General features: G+C 41.5%; 1 protein-coding gene across 3 annotated transcripts in view; it reads right to left on the minus strand.

Moving 5' to 3' along the window:
- Nucleotides 1-1,702: 1,702 nt before the first annotated feature.
- The window catches only part of KDM3A (lysine demethylase 3A), a 53,000-nt gene continuing 33,765 nt past the window's right edge, over nucleotides 1,703-20,937 (minus strand). The window contains exons 13-26 of one of the 3 annotated variants that reach the window (XM_047744690.1): nucleotides 19,187-19,339; nucleotides 18,954-19,049; nucleotides 18,444-18,571; nucleotides 16,613-16,808; nucleotides 14,698-14,870; nucleotides 14,077-14,313; nucleotides 12,625-12,796; nucleotides 10,170-10,257; nucleotides 9,149-9,279; nucleotides 5,465-5,584; nucleotides 5,245-5,384; nucleotides 3,597-3,773; nucleotides 3,384-3,518; nucleotides 1,703-2,420 (exon numbers count right to left, since the gene is read on the minus strand). In XM_047744690.1, the coding sequence (XP_047600646.1) occupies nucleotides 2,340-2,420; nucleotides 3,384-3,518; nucleotides 3,597-3,773; nucleotides 5,245-5,384; nucleotides 5,465-5,584; nucleotides 9,149-9,279; nucleotides 10,170-10,257; nucleotides 12,625-12,796; nucleotides 14,077-14,313; nucleotides 14,698-14,870; nucleotides 16,613-16,808; nucleotides 18,444-18,571; nucleotides 18,954-19,049; nucleotides 19,187-19,339 (2,027 nt within the window). In that variant the 3' untranslated portion in view covers nucleotides 1,703-2,339. The remainder of the gene's footprint in view (nucleotides 2,421-3,383; nucleotides 3,519-3,596; nucleotides 3,774-5,244; nucleotides 5,385-5,464; nucleotides 5,585-9,148; nucleotides 9,280-10,169; nucleotides 10,258-12,624; nucleotides 12,797-14,076; nucleotides 14,314-14,697; nucleotides 14,871-16,612; nucleotides 16,809-18,443; nucleotides 18,572-18,953; nucleotides 19,050-19,186; nucleotides 19,340-20,937) is intronic. The other 2 variants (XM_047744688.1, XM_047744687.1) reach the window with 2 other exon arrangements.

The raw sequence follows: 20,937 nt of genomic DNA on the forward strand, positions 1-20,937 counted from the left end.
GCATGCTATGGGTTAATTTTCATTCCTAAGGATATCCTTTAAAGTTCCTTCAGTGAGGGACCAAAAATAAATTCCGGTTTTTGTCCGAAAGTGTCCATAAAGTACAAGGAAAAAATTTGGCTGGGTCTGTGTTGCTGTTTTGGGCTCTGGTCTTCAGCACAGAGAGAACCGCATCTACTTTCTTCTGACCTCCACTGTTGCCGTGGAGAAGTCACCTGTTAGTCACTTCTTTGAGGATCAGGTTTTCCCCACTCCGGCTGCTTTTAAGAACCTACTTGTTTAAGTATTCTTTTAATTTATTATATGTGTATTTTTAAATTTTACCTTGCTTCACACAGGTGGGCTTCTCCAATCTGATGACTTTGTGAGTACTGGGAAACTGTCTCTCAAGACCATACCCCCCCCCACCATCCTCTCGGCTTTCAGTCCCTGATCACCAGATCTGTTATTTTTTTGGTGTCCTGCTTATCAGTTAACATCTCTTTATAGAATTCTATTGTCCAATGCTGTATTCTGTATTTTTACCAATCTCCCAGTTCATAAAAGAACTTTTTTTTGTTGTTTAACTCAGTTGCTAAGTTTCTAACTTTAACCGTCATGTCTCATTTCTATAAATTCCATTCATCTTCTTCCCATATCTGGTCATTTCTGGAAATCACATTTTTCCATCATATTCCTATACCCTCGTTTCTTTTAAGAAGAGCAAACATTTCAGAATATAAAATAATACTGGATCATTTCAGTCTGTAAACCTCTGCAGGTTTAATATGGCAATCTGAAGGCCCTTGCTGACTCGTGCAGGGTGGATTTCAGTTTTCGTATTTGTTGTTATAATGTATTTGATTGTGAATAACAAACAGTCTTGGAACTGTCATTCCCTTGAGGCCTGGCTTGAAGCTGGTTTCCTTTACAAATGACCCAAGTTTTCCTATTCCAGCTGAGGGAAATTTCTAAGTAGTGGTCCCAATTTGAGAGCCAAACCTGCAAAAGAACTTCTGATAAATTCCCAGGGAAGATATTTCCCACTGATATGGGCAGATACGTCTACCTATCTTTTCCAAGAAATTTATGTTTCTCAAAGTTCATCCATTACAGGTTTTAGCTTGAAGAGGGGGCTGGCATTAGGCAGGGATCTTTGACCTCCTACTCTGAGCACATACGAAAAAAAACCCACGCTCTAGGCCTTGTCTCTACTACTCGATTTCAATTTCATTCCTTTTCTTTAGTACAACTATAGCTGTCTAAGAATCAGGGAGATACAGAAAGGTGGCTTCTTGATGCATTTCTTCCATCAGAAAGGACTATTTTAGGTACTGCTGTTCTAAAACTTCTAATAGTCTCCTTTCCTTTGTAAACTCTTACTTTAGGAAAGGCCAAAAGAAAGACAATGTAATTCAATTGCTTTGAAATACCTTTTTAGAACCATTTAACCAATCACTGTTATTTTTGTTGTTAACTTCCACTCCAAATTTAGCTGACTAGTGATGTTTCTTTGCAGAAGGGTTTTGAAAAGGTTTCCACTTGGCTGGGAAGAAACTTATGTCCATGTTAGCATTATTATAATAATCCCAAATCACTATAGCATCTAATTTCTTTGCTTTTAAGATGTGCTCCTGAAGCAACCTCTTAGACTTGTAACATTTGAGAAAATTGTGTTAAACCTACAACCAGAGGATAACAATGCCAATAAGTAGAGTCAAAATATTATAGGAATACTTTAATGCAAAATGCTTAACACTTAAAATTAGCAAAGCTTCATTTAAATTAAAACTCCATCGAACTAAAGAAAAATGGTTAAACTCAAGAATTCGTACAGTAGTTGATTTCTGCTATCTAATGCCAGTCCTAATGCAACACAGCAGGGACTTCACCGTGAGCAGTCGCTTCCTCCGTTGCTCATCTGAGCCCTACAGGGTGAGGGAGAGGGTACTCAGACAGACACAGAACAAAATACAACCAAATAAACTGCGCAGTGATTCCTAATAGTAATAACCCATTCTGACTAAGCTGTCCAGCCCAGCAGCTGGGGAGTAACTGCCGGTACTGCTCCCGAGCGGATATGAGGTTCTGTTTTTACAGCACGGTACAAGTTCTGCACTAGGTGGAAAGTCACAGTTTAAGGATGCATGTTCTGTAAATAGTTCCTACATATACACATTTAGTGTGTGTAAACACTAGAAATACACATTAGACAGGGTACCCTTACCAGGTGGGTACAGTTTAAAAAAGAAGATGAGGTAACATGAATCTCAAAGTCCACAGGGCTCGTGCCTGAAGAGTCTGAACAGCTGCCAGTAGCTTGCTTCCGCTGCACAGGGCTTATGGTGCCTCTGTGACCCCTAGGGTTTGCCAAAACCAGATTCGCTGGCTTTCAGCATAGCCACTGCATCTTTCACTGCATGGTAGATCACATTCTTCACCTACGAGAATGGCAGAAATTATGGTAGGTTATCCCTAAATCCACCATCTGTCACTAAGACTATACATTTCCCCTGCCAGTTTTACTACCACTCTCTCTAAAGTTCAAACGTGGTATTCAAAATGTCAGTACTTAAAAGGGACCTAGACTCCTTTAGGCCAGTGTCTCATACACATTTTAAACTCATGCCTCCTTTTCCCCCTTCCATAGGTTTTGATGTCCCATGACCTTAAGCCTGGTGAGTACAGGGAGAGGCAAGCCCCAAAGTACAATTTTTCAAAACTTGTATGTTCCCCTAGTTTTCCAAACATAAAACTATGTTACATAACTCACTACTGAAATCATCTTTAAACCCACTCTCTGAGATCTTCTTTGGATCCCAGAGATTCTGTTCTGCTCTCCTCAAGGATGAGAACACCACCACACTAAAAGTCTTTGTTCAAGACCAATGTCTGGCAGTTGAGCCAAGGTCAGAAATCAAATATATATATATTTTTTTCTTTCTTTAAGATTTATTTGAGAGACAGACAGAAAGAGCATGTGCACTCAAGCAGAAGCGGGACAGAGGGAGAGGGAGAGAATCCCAAGCAGACTCTGCCCTCAATGTAGAGCCCAGACATGGTCCTCAATCACACGACCCTAAGATCACAACCCAAACTGAAATCGAGTCAGACACTTGACCGACTACACCAACCAGGTCCCTCAAAGATCCATTTGTTTTAATTACCCAAGTGTTTCTCTTGGGACATAGTCCCTTTTAGAGTTTAAACCAATCACAAACCAAGGTGAGACTTCCTCTATGTTCATTCCTCCATGGCCTAAGTAGACAGTGAAACTACACATGAAGCCAATTCATCAACTCACTATACCCAGTGTGACACAGTCAAGTTCACGGACTCTCTTAGGTCAGTAATGGGCCATGAAGCAAGAGAGAGAGAATGCCAAGAATCAGTGATATTGTTACCTGTAATTTATCTTCATGATTGGTATGAGTCTGTGACAGATAACGGAATTCCTGAGTAAGCCAGAAACAGTGTTTAACATGCTCTGGAGAAACAAAGTCTTCAGCCACTTTAATACAGCTATATAAGTTATGAACCTGGAAAACACAAGTTCCATCAGTAACACACGTGCAAAAGATCTTACAGTGTGAAGAGAATAAAGTAGTGTTTCTTGCCTGATGTGGAGCTCCTGCTGGGATAAATACCACATCCCCAAGAAACTGTACAATAGCCCAGCCTTGAACTCCGTACTCCTGATGAAGACGCTTTCTTAGTGATCGGTCTAAATACCAGCTCTGATCATGAATGGGATCATGGTCTGCTGGGTTTTCTTGACCTTGCTCTTCTGATACCTAAAATACATTTGAAATATTATGAAACTGAGTAACACACTGAGGCACAATAAGGGCATTCCCCCGCCCCCCCACCCCCAGGCCCCCAAATAGTGTGGGCAGACAATAGATGTCATCAGGCCCTTGACAGGTACCCCACTGGCAGAAAGAGACAAGTAACACTCAAAGACATTAACTGAAAGAACCAGGAGAAGATCGAAAGAAAATGTGGCTTTCCCTGTCATTGCCAACACTCTCTGACCGGCAGTCTGCATATTTTTCTAAATACTATGTTTGGACAATAGTTTGGTCTAGACTTTTGAACATAAGTAGGCTCGAGTTCTTAGATATAGACTTCCTGTGTGGCAGCTATTAAAAATCTATATTCATTTCACAATCCGAGTCACTGAGCAGTCCTAAAGATAGCTACAGATTAAATATGTTTATTCTAGACAAAGTATTTGGCAGCAGAGACCCACAGACTCAGGGAGATGCTATCAGAGGAACAATATGGTGACCAGCAGGTTTTGGAAGAGTCAAATTATCCTAAGTCAGAAACAGTTAATTCAAACCAATGCTGGTTAAGGACCTACCTGATACCAGGCAACAGGGTAGGGTGTTCAGATCTGATCCTCATGAACAACTAAAGAGTATCAGCCACAGATACCCTGGCTGATAAAAACCTAATGCACCCATCTTTCCAGTTGCCTAGAATTTCCACACACAGGTCTTGCTGAACAAACTGACAACTACTGGAAACTTGGAATCTTAAAAGCCCCTGTATTCCTCTTTCCAATGGCCCTTTGCAAGCTAACGGCCACAAGTAATGCCTGAGGCTTTCCTGACCTACTACTAAATGAGGGTGGACAAAACCCACAGGGACCTAAGTAACTCACTCAGAACACAGGCATCAAGGGCCAAGGAATTACACATGAATTTCTGAGGTGCTCAGATTTGTAAAGCAGTAAAAACAAATAGTTGCTAAACAATCGGAGGAACAAACCTGAAGGGAGAGCACAGAATCTCCAAATGCACTATAATGTAAAACACGGTCAAAGGGGCACATGGGCAGCTCAGTGGGTTAAAGCCTCTGCCTTCAGCCCAGGTCATGGTTCCAGGGTCCTGGGATCGAGCCCCACATCGGGCTCTCTGCTCAGCGGGGAGCCTGCTTCCCTTCCTCTCTCTCTGCCTGCCTCTCTGACTACTTGTGATCTCTGTCTGTCAAATTAATAAATAAAATCTTAAAAAAAAAAACCAAAAACAAACCACAGTCATAAGACAAGGCCTCCTCTTCTCAGAGGTGTGCGCTTGATCATTTAGAAATCTTTGTTCCTCAGCAACCAGCTTCAGCCTAGTCAATCTGACACACAGAGATTAAACTTTTGAGGCTATGGTTATTGCCCGACAGCCAGTCAGTTCTCAATGTGGAGTAGTTTCTAAGAGTGCTATTCTCCATGCCTGTCTTCATAAGCCATAGGCTAGAAAAGCACACCTTTTTAAGGAATTCTCGTATTTTCTCCGTGTCCTTTGCAGCATATATGTGCCAGAGGGCTCCTGGCTTCTCTTTTCCTTCAATAAATCGCTTTATTGTGAGTTCATCAGAATCTCCATCTTGGATGGTTTTAAGGACTTCTGGAGCAAGAAAAAAGCAAGTATCAGACCACAGTCTCCAAATCAGAGAGTAAGCCTCACTTTTATGCTTAGCACCCTACCTTCTTCTTGGTCACACTGTCCTTTGGGAATTCCCACATACACCATAACATTAGCTGCATCAGATACATCTAAGTGAAGATTTGTTGTTCCGTATTTCCTGTCTTCTGGAGTAATTAATCCTGTCAACAGAAAACACCTTAAATTTATGGAGATGATGAAGGCTGCCACTGTCTCTCCCACTTCCTGGGAGATACATGGTCACAAAATTTAAAAGCTGCCTCTTATAAAAATCATGTAAAAGAGAACAATATTTAAGTTATGTTACCCTTTCAATTTTGCTAGAAAATAATCTCATTAAATAGTTAATTATAAAAATAAAAAACCAAGTCCTAACACTAGGACTTGTTTCTGATGATAGGCAAAGTAAGTCCTTGATAGACTCTCCTGCGAAGAACAACTAAAAATCCTGGGTGAAATCATTGAAAAAAAATTCTTTTAATGAAACAATGTGCCAGCAAGAAAAGAAGAAACACTCATAAACCAAAAAACTAGAAAGCAGGACTCGGGAATGGTGAAGTGGCTCCTCAAGCTGGAATCTGCCAAAAAGGACATGTGCTCAACCAGTTCTCAAACTTTGGCTGTCACAGCCTAGAGTGCTCTGGGGCAAAACATAAGGCCCAGGGCCTACTCCAGATGGGGAGTCTAACAGAAAGCCCCCTCACATATGCATAAAGCTGGAACCTCAAATGGCTATACACTCAGAACAAGAGAGAACACTGCCTAATGCATTCCCCTGGGTTCCCTCAACTGTCCAAAAAAAAAAAAAAAAAAAAAAAAAAGGCGGGGAGGAGGGTAGTGAGCCAACACATGAAGTCCTGGTTGGTGCTTGTAGTCTGAAACTCTCATTTCTTAGCCCAGGAAAAGACTTGCCTTGCTCAGTAGTCACCCTGAGACTAACCAAGCGCTGTGGTCACCGTGTGGCCCACCCTGACATGTATGGGCAGCAGAGAGAAGTATGGCTCATAGGGGGCAAGCAGAGGCCATCTGCTAACCCACCAGCCCTTGAAACAGCTCTGTTTTATTTGGAGGAGGCCAAGGGACTTCCCTCCGGCTTGCCAGAGCCTTGCAGTTTGAGAGTCAGCTTGACACAGGAGAGGGCACCCCATAACTTCAACCTGGGGCAGCAGCCTTAGGAGCCCTGTATGTAGTGATTTCCTCTCTTTCCATTTAGCCAAACTATCTGTCCTAGGAGAGGGCTGAGCATTAAGTATTTAGGCAAAATCAAAGGATATGCTTTAAAGGGGATTTGTTCTAAAATGGTGAAGGAAAAATAGAATGGGAGGGAATGAGACAATCATGGCAAAAAAACTGATAGCTGCTATAACTGGAGGTAAGTATATGGGGAGTCACTGTATTAGACTCCAAGTTCTGAGTACATTTAAGAAGGAAAAGCAATTAACGGGATAGAAGGAAAATGACTGAAATGGACAGTTATAAATGACAGCATGGATGCTTACCCAAAAGTCTGATCCTATTTATATAAAGCTCAAACAGGTTAAAACCGAGAAGAATATTCTGTGAGAATACAAGCATACATGGCAGTGTTACAAGTGCATAGGCATGCTGAGCACAAACTGTAGGATGCAGGTAACCCTGCGCCGGGAAGGGCGGGCACGAAATGGGAGGAAAGGGAGGAAGAGTGAACAGGTCTCAGAGTTCGGTCAGGCTGCCTGCTCCTTGGCCAGCGCCAAAGGGAGGAAAAGCATTGTGCCAAACAAAGACAGAAGCAACACCTACCAGCTACCAGCCCAACACTCATCCACAGGCAGCTACGGACGACTGCACGCTGCTAAAACAGTCTGTAAATGGAGAGTCTAAACTCCAACAGAACCGAGATTATAAAAACATAAAGGTCCCAGGGAAAGGATTCCTGAACTTAACACTGTGGACAGTCATGAAGACCACATGAGCTGACACAACGGGGGCTGCTGGGTGACAGCACTGGGGTTCGGGGCAAAGAGCAGCAAAACTGGCCTGGAAATCAGGAGACCCAACGTCCTAGTCCCAGACCTGCTACTGACTGACCCTAGTACGTCCTGAGCAGGTCACTGTCCCTGCCACTGTCCTGAAGTCTCCACCCCCATGGGTAACACTGGTGGTGGTACTGGGGATGGAAAGATGCTGACTCTCTCTCCAAAGAGCTTTTTCACCCTACTCTGCCTGAGGACTCTCAGCTCAATCATCCAACCTTTGAAAATGAACATATTTCATATTTTCAATCCCTACCTGCTGACTCTGGACAGGAACAAGAGTAACACTGCCATCTATCTGTTCTTGTCTATGCTGCTAAGCTGTTTAAACCAGGCCGACAATTTATTCTGGAAACGTCTCAGGTAACCACTTCTAGCCCATAAAGCTTTAAGAGGCATAAAAAGCATGGATTATCATTATGCAACACTATACCATTTACTTTAGTGGAAAAATACTTTCATTCACATAAGTTCACGTAAATATCTGCTAGAAGCAGAGTACGTCCTGAGACCCCAACCAACTAGCTGCTCTGCAGGGCTTGAGAGAAGGAAACTCAGCCAGTGAACATGGTACAGGCCCATAGCGTACAAAGGGCTCTCCAAACTGAAACCTGACATGTAAAGGGAATACGCCAGGGGACTTCACCTGCTGTGTCCTCTCCCCCACAGACCATTTTCTCACCCTACCCTCGCAGAATGTTCTCAGACATCTAAGCTGTGGGAGCTCCCCAACATAAACTCCATTCTCGAAATGTTCCCTGATTCCACCCCAGGTGGATCCCTGGACTAACTCTACCATAACAGAAGAACTGTGGGGCTGAGATCCAAGGCCCTGCTCTTCTCGGCCCCCAACAGTCTCTGGAGAACATGGCAAAGATGCCAAAGGACTCTGTCCTTTTTTCAGGAGGGTTGTCAGCCTCAGGACTGAGAGACTGGACTTTAGAGTAATTATGGGAGGACAGAATAAAACTGAAGTAGTAATTTCTAGGAGGACTGGGAAAAATGGGGTCCAAATAGTATAGAAGACTAAAGCAAAGTCAATAAATGATCCAAACAACTGAAACTTCATTCAACAATCCATCAATAAACAATTCCTTCAAAACAGCCAACTATAGTCAAGATCTAAATAAAGACCCAACAGAAAACTGGTCAAGGTCACAGCAATGATGAAAGACAACTCTGGTTACCGAGGAAATCAATCTCTATCCTGTGCAATCCCCCTTGCTGGATAGTTTAGGGAGTCATGCCTACACAATGAAAATCCAATTCAGAGGGTGCTTCTGATACTAACTTAAGTAACAAACTACTACCCCCAACATGGGGGTATTTAAGTGTGGCAGACGTTGAAACAGCTAGAATGCTAGCAGACTGACTTTAAAAAGAGTAACAAAGTTAGATCAATTTAATGATGTACCATACAACCACCAAAATTAAAAACTATTAAGCAACACAAAGATTTTGCGATAGAACGAGGTATAGAAAAGAGAAAAATAAAAAATCGCATACATCCCTACAACTGCAACTATGAAAGGAAATACACCTACATGTGGAAAAACAATGAAAGGAAATATGCAAAAATCAAGCCCACTGCTGTGTTAAGTGTTAGGACTATAGAGGTCTTCCATCTCCACCTCCCTCAAGAGCAATTTTCCAAACATTTTGACATGCTCTATTTCCGTTATAATTTTTTCAAATTAGCCATTTCTTCCTTACCATAAGCATTATACATCTTGGGACCGAGATCTGGCCTCACAAAGTAGTTTGGCAGCCTGGAGGCCAAGTTTAGCTTGCCATCTCTCCTTGTGTACTCAGGCAGTGGAATATTGGCCATCAGATCATCAAACCTGGAACAAGAGAACCAAGCATTTGCAAAATAAGCTTGCCTTATCTATGGATAGGATTAGATAAGGATCTAATCCATCATCGAGTTATCTGTTTTGTTCCTTCTTACCAAAAGAACAAATAAAAATATGTGTACTTGTAAAGATGGAGAAAGCTTTCCAAACAATATTTAAGAGTAGAGTTACAGTAGTTATGAACAAAGATATCGTCTTTCTCTCACACATCACCCATCTTTATCAAAATGATCTGGAATATTTCAGACAAAAGATCTGAGCAGTAACTTCCTGATAAGAAGTGACCCTCAGGGATTCATTAGTTCTAAGGATCCTTTCCAAGGTTCAAGCTCAAATCAGGAAAATGGATCTACCAATTCAGCTGTCTTGTTGTCTAATGCACTATCATTACACTGAACCCTGATAGGTCCAATCCCAATACTGCCTCCAAGTCAGAGGCCGGCCACACACCTCATTTGGCCTCTTCTCTGGCACAGCACTAAAATGGAAATGTGTGAAGCTTTCATTGGTCAAATCTCAAAGTCAGTAACTTCTTTATCTTATTTAAAACACAGATCTCCAAAGACTATAGTCTAGAAATAAAATATCAGCACCAGTAAAACTATTCCATATTTCCAACCCCCCCACACTTTTTTTTCTGAGAGAGAGAACACAAGAGGGGAGAGGGTCAGAGGGAGAAGCAGACTCCCCAGTGAGCAGGGAGCCCAATGTGGGACTCTGGGATCATGACCCAAGCCGAAGGTAGTCATTTCACCAACTGAGCCACCCAGGTGCCTTCATCTTCCCCTTTTGAAAAACTCTTTTCTCACCACCTCAAAAAGAATTTATCCTATCAAGTCAAGGACAGAATCATCCCTCCCCCTGGCCAATAATCATACCTAGAAGGCATCATATCTCTAAAATCCTCTCCTGGTGGCCAGTCCTTAAGTTTCAACACCATTGGTTCTTTTTCATTTTTCAAGCGGTCTGAAAGGTAACCAGAATTACTGATTTGTTACTATTCATAACTCAGAAACAGGCCAAAATAAATGGCAAATTAGCATTTTATACTTAACAATGTGAATAAAATTCTTCTCTGCAAAATCTTCATAACCTGATACATTTAGTACACACTTTTTTCTTTAACAATTCCCTGCCTGCCAATTACCAACTATTACATTTCTACACTGCCCAGAAACCCATTCATACCTAGAAGGCAGCACGGAAATAGCAAAATAAAAATTACAATCTAATCTTTTCTAGGTGTTTATTAAACTGCTGCTCCTCCTTCTTTGAGATTTCAGCCACCCTCTTTTGCCCATTACACATAGTTGGGTGTTTTGACAGTTGTCTCTCAGATCCAGTATTTTCCTAATATTTAGCATTCTGGAAAAAGAGAGCAGCTCCCTAACTAATAAACAGCAATGCACTTTAACAATAAGAGGTCATAAATGTTTAGGAGACAAGGTTTTCTAAGGCTACTATGAAATAAAAATGACTTGTCTTGCTCAAAGAGACTGAAACTAGCTGGTGTTCTGTCCAGGGACAAGTAGGGCCAATAGCACCACACGGTTATTCAGAACTATTACCTGTGGCAAATAATGCCAAGGAACCAAGAACCAAGTTCTGATCGAAAAAGCGTTGATAATTACAATCAACAGCAATGACAACTACTATTTCATTTCTTGCTGTGCTCCAGTCTCTGCCAACTGTCTTAACCATTTAATCCTTACAACTAAACCCAATATCCCAATGAGATTAGGCATCATTTAATATTCCTATTTGGGGACGAGGAAACTGACAGACACACCCAAGGTCATCCAGCTACTAAGTGGCAGAACTGGGAAGGAACCAGGTTTGACTTCAGACCCCGTATTCTTGAGGACTAACATCTGTGTAATGTTTTGTAGTCAACCAAGTACTGTCCCATAACCTAGTTTAAATAAATGCATACTCCAGGAAGAAACAGAAAAATACAGGGTAACAGTGTGTGTTCAGAATAGCAGCAGTATGTCACTGTGGGTGGGGTGCTGGGGATGTGCGCAACAGAATCTTCAGCATAGAATGGGCAAGCTATAGTTGACTTGGAGCTGTTTTCACCATCGGCCGGCATGAGGAAGTTTGAGTCCCAAGAAAATTAAGCTACCAAGCTCCTATACACAACAAGGATGTATCAAGAGACAGGATTTGAATTCAGGCCTCAGTGGAAAGCTTCAAAAGACCTATTGTCCAGACACAGCATTTAGGGGCTGCCTCAGCTGCACAGCACTGTCGCACCAGGTCAGGTCCTTTTACCAGGACACCAGTATCTACAGATTGAGGGAGACAGGGGGACAAAGGCCCTGCCATGTCCCACTTCAGCCCAGTCTGAGACAATGAAGGTCAATACTTGTTTCAGAACTCCCTGCAAGACTGGCTGAGGCTCTGCGGAGCCTGCACTGCAGCTGACTCCTTTCCCTGCTCAGTCCTGCTTTCTCCTCCTTTGTTTCATAGATGCTGATTCCTAAGTAACCATCTTCTGCCTGAAACACCATTTCAGCAGCTACTTGTGGAAAACATCTTCACTCCTTATATTAAAAAGTCAGCCGTAACTTTGTTATAAAGTTTATTGAAGGTATGAACTATAATCTGTAAATGTGGGTAAAAAGGAGTAAGGAAGCAGTAGATTAAAGGTGTAAGTGTGTCTAAAAAAATGAGAGTGATGAATGAGTGAACTTGAATAATTGAGCGTCTGAAGAATTAACTGGCCAAACCCTCCAGCAGGGATGGGGGCCTGGTGATGGTGATGTGAATCCTGGTAACAGTTTACTGATGGGCTAAGCCTCAGGACCAGACACACAAGCCTTCTCACTGCCTCAACAGCCCCAGCGGAGGCACAGCAGGCAGTGACCAGGACACCTGCCCTGTTAAGGGAAATCACATTCCCTGGCATCTTCAGGTCCACTTAACTTGTTAAACAGTAGTTAAAATCTTTGAAGCAAAAAAGGATGCATGCAGGTGAAACACACATAAACCCACCAGCCTTGAGTCACAAGCTCTGGCTTTGTGCTCTGCTCCCCCAGGGCACAAGTGAAAGCACAGAACGCCTGTCACAAGACAGACGTGGCGCCACCTGTAGAACAGATGCCCGAACCTCACCTAAGGAACCACAAAGTGAATGTTGCCTTGGTTCTAAAGCATAATAAACTTTAAAAAAAGGGGTGGGGGTGGAGAAGAGATAAGACACGAATTTTAAACTCCAACTCATGGAGTTGCCACTGGCACATGTTGTTACCACTGAAGGGCTTCAGACTCCTGCTACTCCTGTGCCCTCCTTTCACATCCTAACTCCCTTCAAAGGTCTTTCATACATACTTGGAACATCTTCAAATCCATCCCAGAAGTCTCCTACTGTGGCTCCTGTGATGATTTCATTGGTCCTACAGTTAACCAGGTCGACTTCCTGATTCCCAAACTCTTTCCTGAAGGATTCAGGTTTCCAAAGCTCAGAGTTCAATTTATGATGCACTCCTGACACCATCACTGGCTAAAAGAAGAGAAGGAAGACTTTTAGTTTGAACTCCCCCAGCTCTGTCCCCAAACCAAAGGCAGCCCCTTTCCAAACCGCTGCTTGTTTGTTTCTTGGTGACTGGTCCTCAGTGGCAGATCCTGAGGTGACAGCTTAGTGCTCTGCGCTCCCACAGCACTGCTTATCTTCATATACTCCTTCCTCCTTGCTCTCAAACTACACTGGTAAGCTTCCAGAAGCAAGGAGCCCATCTTCTGACTGGGAGGCCATCACTCACAGAATACCAACACCAAGGCTCAGGACCAGGCAGGGAATGTAAAGGAGGGACAAAGGTGGTAGGACTGTCCTGTCCACAAGGGGTGCTGCCAACGGTCTCCAGCCTATTCCTGTCAGGCAGGAATGTGGACCTGCAGTTGCCAAGACAAGCCAGAAATCCCAATCTTTACATGAAATAGCCTAACTAAAATACGGAGAAGTTCAATTTTTTTTTTTTTTTAAACATTATGGAATCCAAACAAAACATGGCTGGTAGATTGTATTCAGCCTATTGTCATCATCATGAGCAAATCTTATCTAGTATACAGGGCTGAAAAATTATGTAGGAACTTTTTTTTTTTTGTTAAATACATATATTTCTCTATTTGGCAATTCCCCAAGTCCTGGCCTTGTCTAAGAATACAGTGTTCCTTTAGTGAGGACTCCATTTGGCCCAGAAGAAAAGCCAAAGATCCAGAATACTAAGGCCAAAACAAGAAAGCAGAGAAGCAGGTCCACAAAGTCATGCATCTCCCAAACCATCAATCAAAAAACAATGCAGGCCCCTGGGAAACCACACACCACTCCAAGAGGGCACCATGTGGCTCTGGCCCACCGAAAATCGCCTTCAGCATAAGGGTTTTAATTCAGGACAGCGGGACACGTGATTTTGACTGTATTCTGTCTAATCCCCCAAGCCCCATCAGCCTTACTCTTGCTCATTCCTCCCATTGAGGTTCATCACCCAAGAATCAGAGAGCCCAAAAAGCATACATCAAATATCCAAAGATGACTGGTTTAGGAATAATCAAAACCTCATTGGAAGAGAGCTCAGGAATGTCTGCAGTAAAAAAAATAGGACTCACAGCTACGGTGCCTTAACTACATTCACCCTAAACAATAAAGTACAAAAAGAGCAGATAAAGTATATGCCACTTACAACTGAAGGGTGGTGGGATGCGGGGACAGGACTGTCAGAAGCCTACTGAAAGAACAGAGGAAGGGGCTCTGAACTGAGTTGGGGGAAAAGAGGCCCCTCTTACCTGTCCTTGTTTCCAGCACTCCCTAAACACATTCCAGTTGCTCTTGTTGTTGGGATCTTGGAGGCATAGCAAGCGATTATCACACAGCCAATAGTGAGGAGTGTCAAAGCCCAGAATGCTGGGCTTAATAGTCAGTCCTTGAGGCCTCTTAGAAAAATCAGAAGATGTCTTATTTTGCACCAAAGAGGCAAAGATGTCATCAAGGATTTTTGGTGTATTTTTCAGTCCATTTTCTGTCTGAATTTAAGAAAGAACACAAGTCTTTAAATAGGTCATTCCCTTCCATCAAAAAATCCATTCCTACAATGCTAGCTTTAAGTATCAAATATCCAGAAGAGTCCAAATCAGGACCCTAAGACAAATAGGTAAGTTCCCTCCAACCCCCCACTTGACATTACAACTCACAGAAGTAGGTAAAGAAAAAGTTTAACAGGAAAAAAATGGCCCATCTCGGTACACTAACCCTGCAAAGCCCACCTGCCAACGAAACTTTCTGTACCCATGAAAGAAAGCCTAAGATTCCTATCTTCTTTCTATTGTCTGTTTCAATTTTTTTGGTCTCTTCCCATTCTGACTCTATTCATTTTTACAAGAAAAAATATAAATAAAACAAATATATACCTTTCCTGCAGAAGAATTCAAGAGATTTCGGAGGAAACCAGAATTGTTGTTGCTTACAGGTGTTAAAATTGTGCTGTTAAAGGTGTGGAGGACTGTGCTGGATTTGCTCAAAGGAGGGAGGGGTGGAAGGCATTTGATTTCATTCTTCAGAATTGGCATCGTTGGTTGTTTTTCTAGAAACAAAACCAAAAACATCCAGATGGAAAAGCATTCCAAAAGGCAAATCCCTTATTTGTCTTCCATTAACAGAATTACTTTGGGACTTGGATTTCGTTTACTTTAGAACAGAAAAACTTAAGAGGATAAATACCAATAAATCATTGATTGAGACAAGGATTTCCAACTGGTATTAAAACAAGAAGTACACAACATTCAAGGTAGATTATATTAATTGGGTTTTTTAAAATTTCTTCCCCCCAGTATAGCTGACAATATTCCTTTAGTTTCAGGTGTCCAACATTGTGATTCAATTTCTCTGTTATGCTGTGCTCACTGCAAGTATAGCTCCCATCTTTCAGCATACGACATTGTTAAAATACCATGGACTGTAATCCCTATTGTTGTGCCTTTTATTACCGTGTCACCTTCATTCCATAACTGGAAGTCTGTATCTCCCACCCCCATCACCCATCCCCACCACCCCACCACCCCATATACCCCTTTGGTAATCATAGGTCTAACTCTACTTTTTGTTTATTCATTTGTTTTCTTAGATTCCACGCATGAGTGAAATCATGGTGCAAATGATGTTTCTTAAACTTCCATTTTCTATCTGCTTGCTCCTGGTATACATAACATCATTTTTATAAATTAACATTTTAACTGGAAATCTTGATAGATATGTATTTATTAGATATACTTACTTTTATTTTTCACATGTATAATCAGATTGTCTAGAATATCAATAGCTTTATCATTTTCTTCCAATCCTAACACCTTTTCCTGTTTGTCTGCCTTATTGCAATAGCCAGGAATTTCAGTACAATGTTTAATAGTGATGGCAGATATCCTCTTATCCCTGAACAGAGGCACACTGTTTAAAAAACTATTCAATTAAAAAAAATCAATCATTATGATGTCTGCTGTCAGTTTTATTGTAAAAACTCATTAATGATTAAAGATCTTCCCTTTTGTTCCAAATTTATTTTTTTTAAATCATGAATAGGTATTGAATTTTACTACTTTCTCTGTCTAGTCATGTGACTATTATATTTTCAATGTTAAATGACACCTGCATTTCCGAAGCCCTGGTTGGTCTTACTGTAGAATTCCTTTATTTAAAGTCCTGAAACTTTGTTTAGGATCTCTGCATAAAAGAAATTAACCTGCAATTTTTCTTTCTTATAACATAGCTAAAAAGCAGAATCACCTAAATTCTAATTTAACGATCTCATTCCAAGCCTATATTCTTTACACTGTCATCAAGCATCCTAAGACCATAGGACAGAGGAGAAAAATAAAACTGAAGCCACAACATTCTAATTAGACAAAATAGGAACAACAAACAGGATAAGGACAGAAAGGTCGAAAGTATTTATTAAAACAAGTCTCAGCCTCGAGTTCAACTGTCAGCAGAAGTTCTACCTTTTGGGACTGCCCCCCCCCCCCACCTTAATGTAGGCTCCACATTCAGCATGGAGTCCAACATGGGGCTTGAACTCACAACCCTGATATCAAGAACTGGGCTGAAGAAGAGTTGAACGCTTAACCCAGGTGAGTCACCCAGGTGCCCCTTGGGACTGCATTTTAAATATACTTGCATTTATGTCAGGTCTCCCTGGTGAATACAGGGAACCACTCCTTTCCACTCCACACACTTCTAATCACACTGCTCTCACAGCAACTGAGGCTGCCAATCCCCTCCGAGAATGGACTGAAGTTCCCAGGAACCCAGAGGAAAGCAGGAAACCCTCACCCTTGTTTTCCTTGTTGACATTCCCACTGGTCAGGTCTGCCAGCCAGTTTAAGGGAGAAGTGCTGGCAGGGCAAGCAGGCTTCATGCTGCTGGCTGGCTTGGAAGTGGCTTCCCCAGCCACAGGCACTGGCTCCAACACCAAGGGATTCTGCTGGAACACGGCACCAAGAGTAGGTTTTTCTCCAGCAAAAGAAGTCTGTGTTGAGTTTAAAAAGAGAATTTTCCACAAGCTGAAACATTACATTTCCTCTTCCTTACCTTCTCCCCTAACAGCTCACCAGTGAGAGAGAAATATCCCACACAAAACCACCTAATAGCCCTGGACATCATCAAAACTGCAGGACTCTTAAAATAATAGAGCACAATTAGATCAAGTAGAAGAGATTTTAATTTTTTTTTTTTTTTTTTTAGCTTTTAAGTCTTACTGGTGAAAACAAAAGACATGTTAAGAATTTAAATACAGCAAGATTTCCCTCCCTAACCCTAATCAACCATTTCCTGCTCATACATATCTCTTATCACTCCACCTACCGTGTTGCTTTAAATAATGACCAGTTTGTGCTTAGCTCCCCTGTGAACTCACAGTAGCTGGAATAAAGCACTCACAATATGGTTGCTGAATGAACGAATGACTGAATGAATGAGTGAGTGAGGCAGAGCAGGAACGGTACAGCTCTGATTTCAGAAGAAAATGAGATTCAGAGGAAAAAAAATGGTCTTTTGTTTCAGCATAGCATAGCAAGCTTTAAAAATGAGATAAACAGCTCTTAAAAGAACTCAAACATTAAAAAAAAAAAAAAAAAAAAAGCACACCACTTATTTTTTCTGTTACTTAGAAACTGCCCTGACTTAGCTGATGAATTTATACAAACAGAAGAAGAAAAACCAGTCAAATTCCTGCTATGGTCCCCGCCTTTTTTTCTTTTTTTTTTTTCCCCTTTCTTTACATGTGATGGATTTCTGTGATACTCAATGATCAGTATTGTTTATTATTCCTCTGTTGTTTGTTTTTTTAAAAGTAGGTTCCATGCCTAGCGCAGAGTCCGACGTGGGTCTGGAACTCACAACGCTGAAATCAAGAGTTGGACGCTTAACCGATTGAGCCACTCAGGTGCCCCACTCCTCTGTTGTTGATGAGGAAGCAGAAGCATACTGAAATCAGCTCATGTCATGCAACTAGAAAGTGGCAGAATAAGAATTCAAATTCAGTTCTGAATCTAAAGAGCACAGCTCTTCTACCTCTACTGCCTTTGACACCAGAGCTTTATGAAAAATGTGGAATTCTGCTTATCAAGTACGATGTGAGTGAAGACACTGGGGAGAAGGGGAGGAACGGAGAGAGAATAGGGTAGATGTGATGGTTGAAGGAGAAGCTACCAGGAAGAGGTATGTGAGCACCATAGGAATGCACAGTTTTTATGGTGAGTGATGGGTATTTAAAATTCATTATTATTTCCTTTAACTTTTCAAATATGTATTATATAGATGACATATACTTGGTAATTTTAAACAATTACCTTAACTCTGTAAAACGTGAGAAGTTTTTTACAAACCCACATAAAATTCAACAGCAACTTAATAATATAGAAGATATTTTTGCTTTTTCAAGGAATAAAAATTAAAACCTACTAGAAGAGGCTACAGAAATGAGGTCCACAGAAATGTGAAAAGTGAGAATGGGTCCATGAAGTATCACATGAAATGTAAGAGCTGTTTCTTTCCACTGAACACTGTCCCCATGTTCCTTTCAAATATACTACAGAAATCCTTGGGTTATTTGGAAAGACAGATAACAATCTCAAGAACAGTGAATCTAGCAAAAACAATATACCTGTTTTATGTCTTCCTTGGAGGCTGGCTTTGAGAAGAGTTTGAATTGCCTGTTTGAACAGGGACAATTTGCTTTTATTCCCCATTTTGCTCTCACAGAATGAACAATATCTCCAACATCATAGAGGGCTAAAAAAAGGACAGAGACAAACATCTCAACAAGGGTATTAGGCACTTTCAACCTCAATATAACAAAGGAGAAACTGGTATTTCCAACAGATTTACCTTTTTTTTTTTTTAAGCAACATGGTGCTTAGATTCTCTCTCCTTTTCACACTAAGTATGCCTTCCCCTGCAAATGAATCATTTTCCTTCCTTCTACAAAACTATTCACAAAACCTTAATTAAAAAGTTCTTAGGGCATGATTTAATACATCTTTGGACAATTTATGGCATATACTAAGATAAGTTATCAAGTAATTATACTACATAAAGTAAAACCAAACCACCAGACCCTATAAGCTAACCAAAACAAGGGGGAAAGAACATCACTGCACCACACACGAAATACCTTTTCCAGGGATGATTTGTGTAGGCATTAGGTTCTCTGGTTCATGTATCTGACTCTTCACACATCTCAGCCAAGAGAAAGTCTTGTAGGCAGCACCTGCAGAAAATGATTCATAGTAACTGCTCCTCATGGACTCTGGCCTGCTTCAGAAATCCATCAACCACAAATCAGTAAAAGGCTTCATTTAAGAGTGTAAAGGGGAGCGCTTGGAGGAGAATCAAGTTATTTCTCACCTTGTTGGCAATTCTTCCTCTTCATCCGGTAGCAATCCACACATACTCCAAACCCACACCTAGGACATACCCAGTGCAGGTTGAAGATAGTGGTGTCACACACATCACACATTTCCCGAACACCTTTGACAGCTCGCTTCCAAGCAACCTGTCCTACAAAAATCAATAAATCATTTAGTCTTGGGGAGGAGACGATTTTTGAAATAAAACGTGAAAGGGGAGGGAAACTGATGTCATTCCTCCCTCTCAGTGGAGTTCCTATCAACTCTGTTCAGCCTTCAAAGACCATCTCAAATGGCCCCCCAAACGCTCCCCACTCAACCATGAAGCTCTCCTGGATTCCTTCAGCACTCTCATCAATCTGGATTTGTACTTTAGACTCAGGCTTCTTCACACTGTATACAGTCAGATGTACAGTCACACTGTATACAGTCAGTTCCTCTCCCTAGGAGAGGAAGCTCTGTACAAGCAGAATCCCTGCTTGAAGGGCTGTGCCTTGTCCCCACCGACTCTGCACAGTGCTGGTACATATGAAGTACTACAGAAGTAATCAATGAAAAAAGCAGCAGTGATACGAAGCTGCAGTTCAGACACAGGTATTACACAGCAGTGGTTCTTTCACCTTTTGGATCATGAGCCCCTTTCAGAATCTGAAGACAGCATGGACCATGCTTCCTCCAAAGAAAAAAAAAAATAACTCAGATACACAAAGCCAACACAGATTGTCAGGTTATTCCCACAGGCCCTGAATCCACTCACACAGATATGAAAAATCCCAGGGGGTTAGGGAACCTGGAGGGAGCAGCACATTAACTTAATAATAGTACAAAGTTGGTTTCTTCATGGGCCAGAGCCAGAAACCTGACTTTTTTAGTGTCAGTAGTGATGCAGGCATCCAGGACTGACTCACACTAATCAAATAACCAACAGGTTGAAGCATAATCCAAGATTCTACAAAGTGGTATCTTCCGTGGCAGTGGCCAAGCCCTGATAACTAGATGGGGGCACCTTCCAGGACTGGGTAGGACATCATACCCCTTTCCCCATATGGAGGAATGCCAAATCAGGTATCAGAAAGCTTCAGAGAGTATGTGCAAAGGGAGGACATTTTCCTGTGTCACAGAAAAGCCCAATGTTTGTTAATCAGAAAGCTCTTTTCTGTCTGTCTCTCTCTTGAACAAGACTGGATCAATACGGTTAGATTCTTTTTTTTATGGAAAATATCTTTTTCCTAATCCAATCTGTGTTTTATTCACTCTTTCTTCCAGGAACTGACCAAAACACAAATGATCAACTTCAGTTTTTACCAACTGCTAAATGAACTTCTGCCATTCCATTATATCATAACAGCTCACGGCAAAATACACAGAGCTTTAGGCATTTTACAAATGAGGTTTTATGAACTTTCCCTTAGTTACTTGGATTAGACTATTTTATTAGATATTCTTAGATCTCTTAGCCACCCATTTAACGATTATTTGTCATTGGAAAGGCAGGATAAATATATAAAGGTTGACACCTGCTTCCTTATCTCAGGATCAGAGAGTAAGCCCTTTAGGAACATCTTACAGTGCATTCATCAATATCATTCACAGTGAGTTCCTCCTTCAACTGACCAGCTTGTCACAGAGGAAAGAGAGGAACCGGATAGGCAAGGAGGAAAGGTTAATCCTATTTAAATCTTCAAGAACAGAGTTTCTTAATTATCCTCTTAAAAGACAACTATCTGTACCTTTTTCTGTACATTATTC

Source organism: Lutra lutra, chromosome 9 (assembly GCF_902655055.1).
Source record: "Lutra lutra chromosome 9, mLutLut1.2, whole genome shotgun sequence".
Lineage (NCBI taxonomy): Eukaryota > Metazoa > Chordata > Mammalia > Carnivora > Mustelidae > Lutra > Lutra lutra.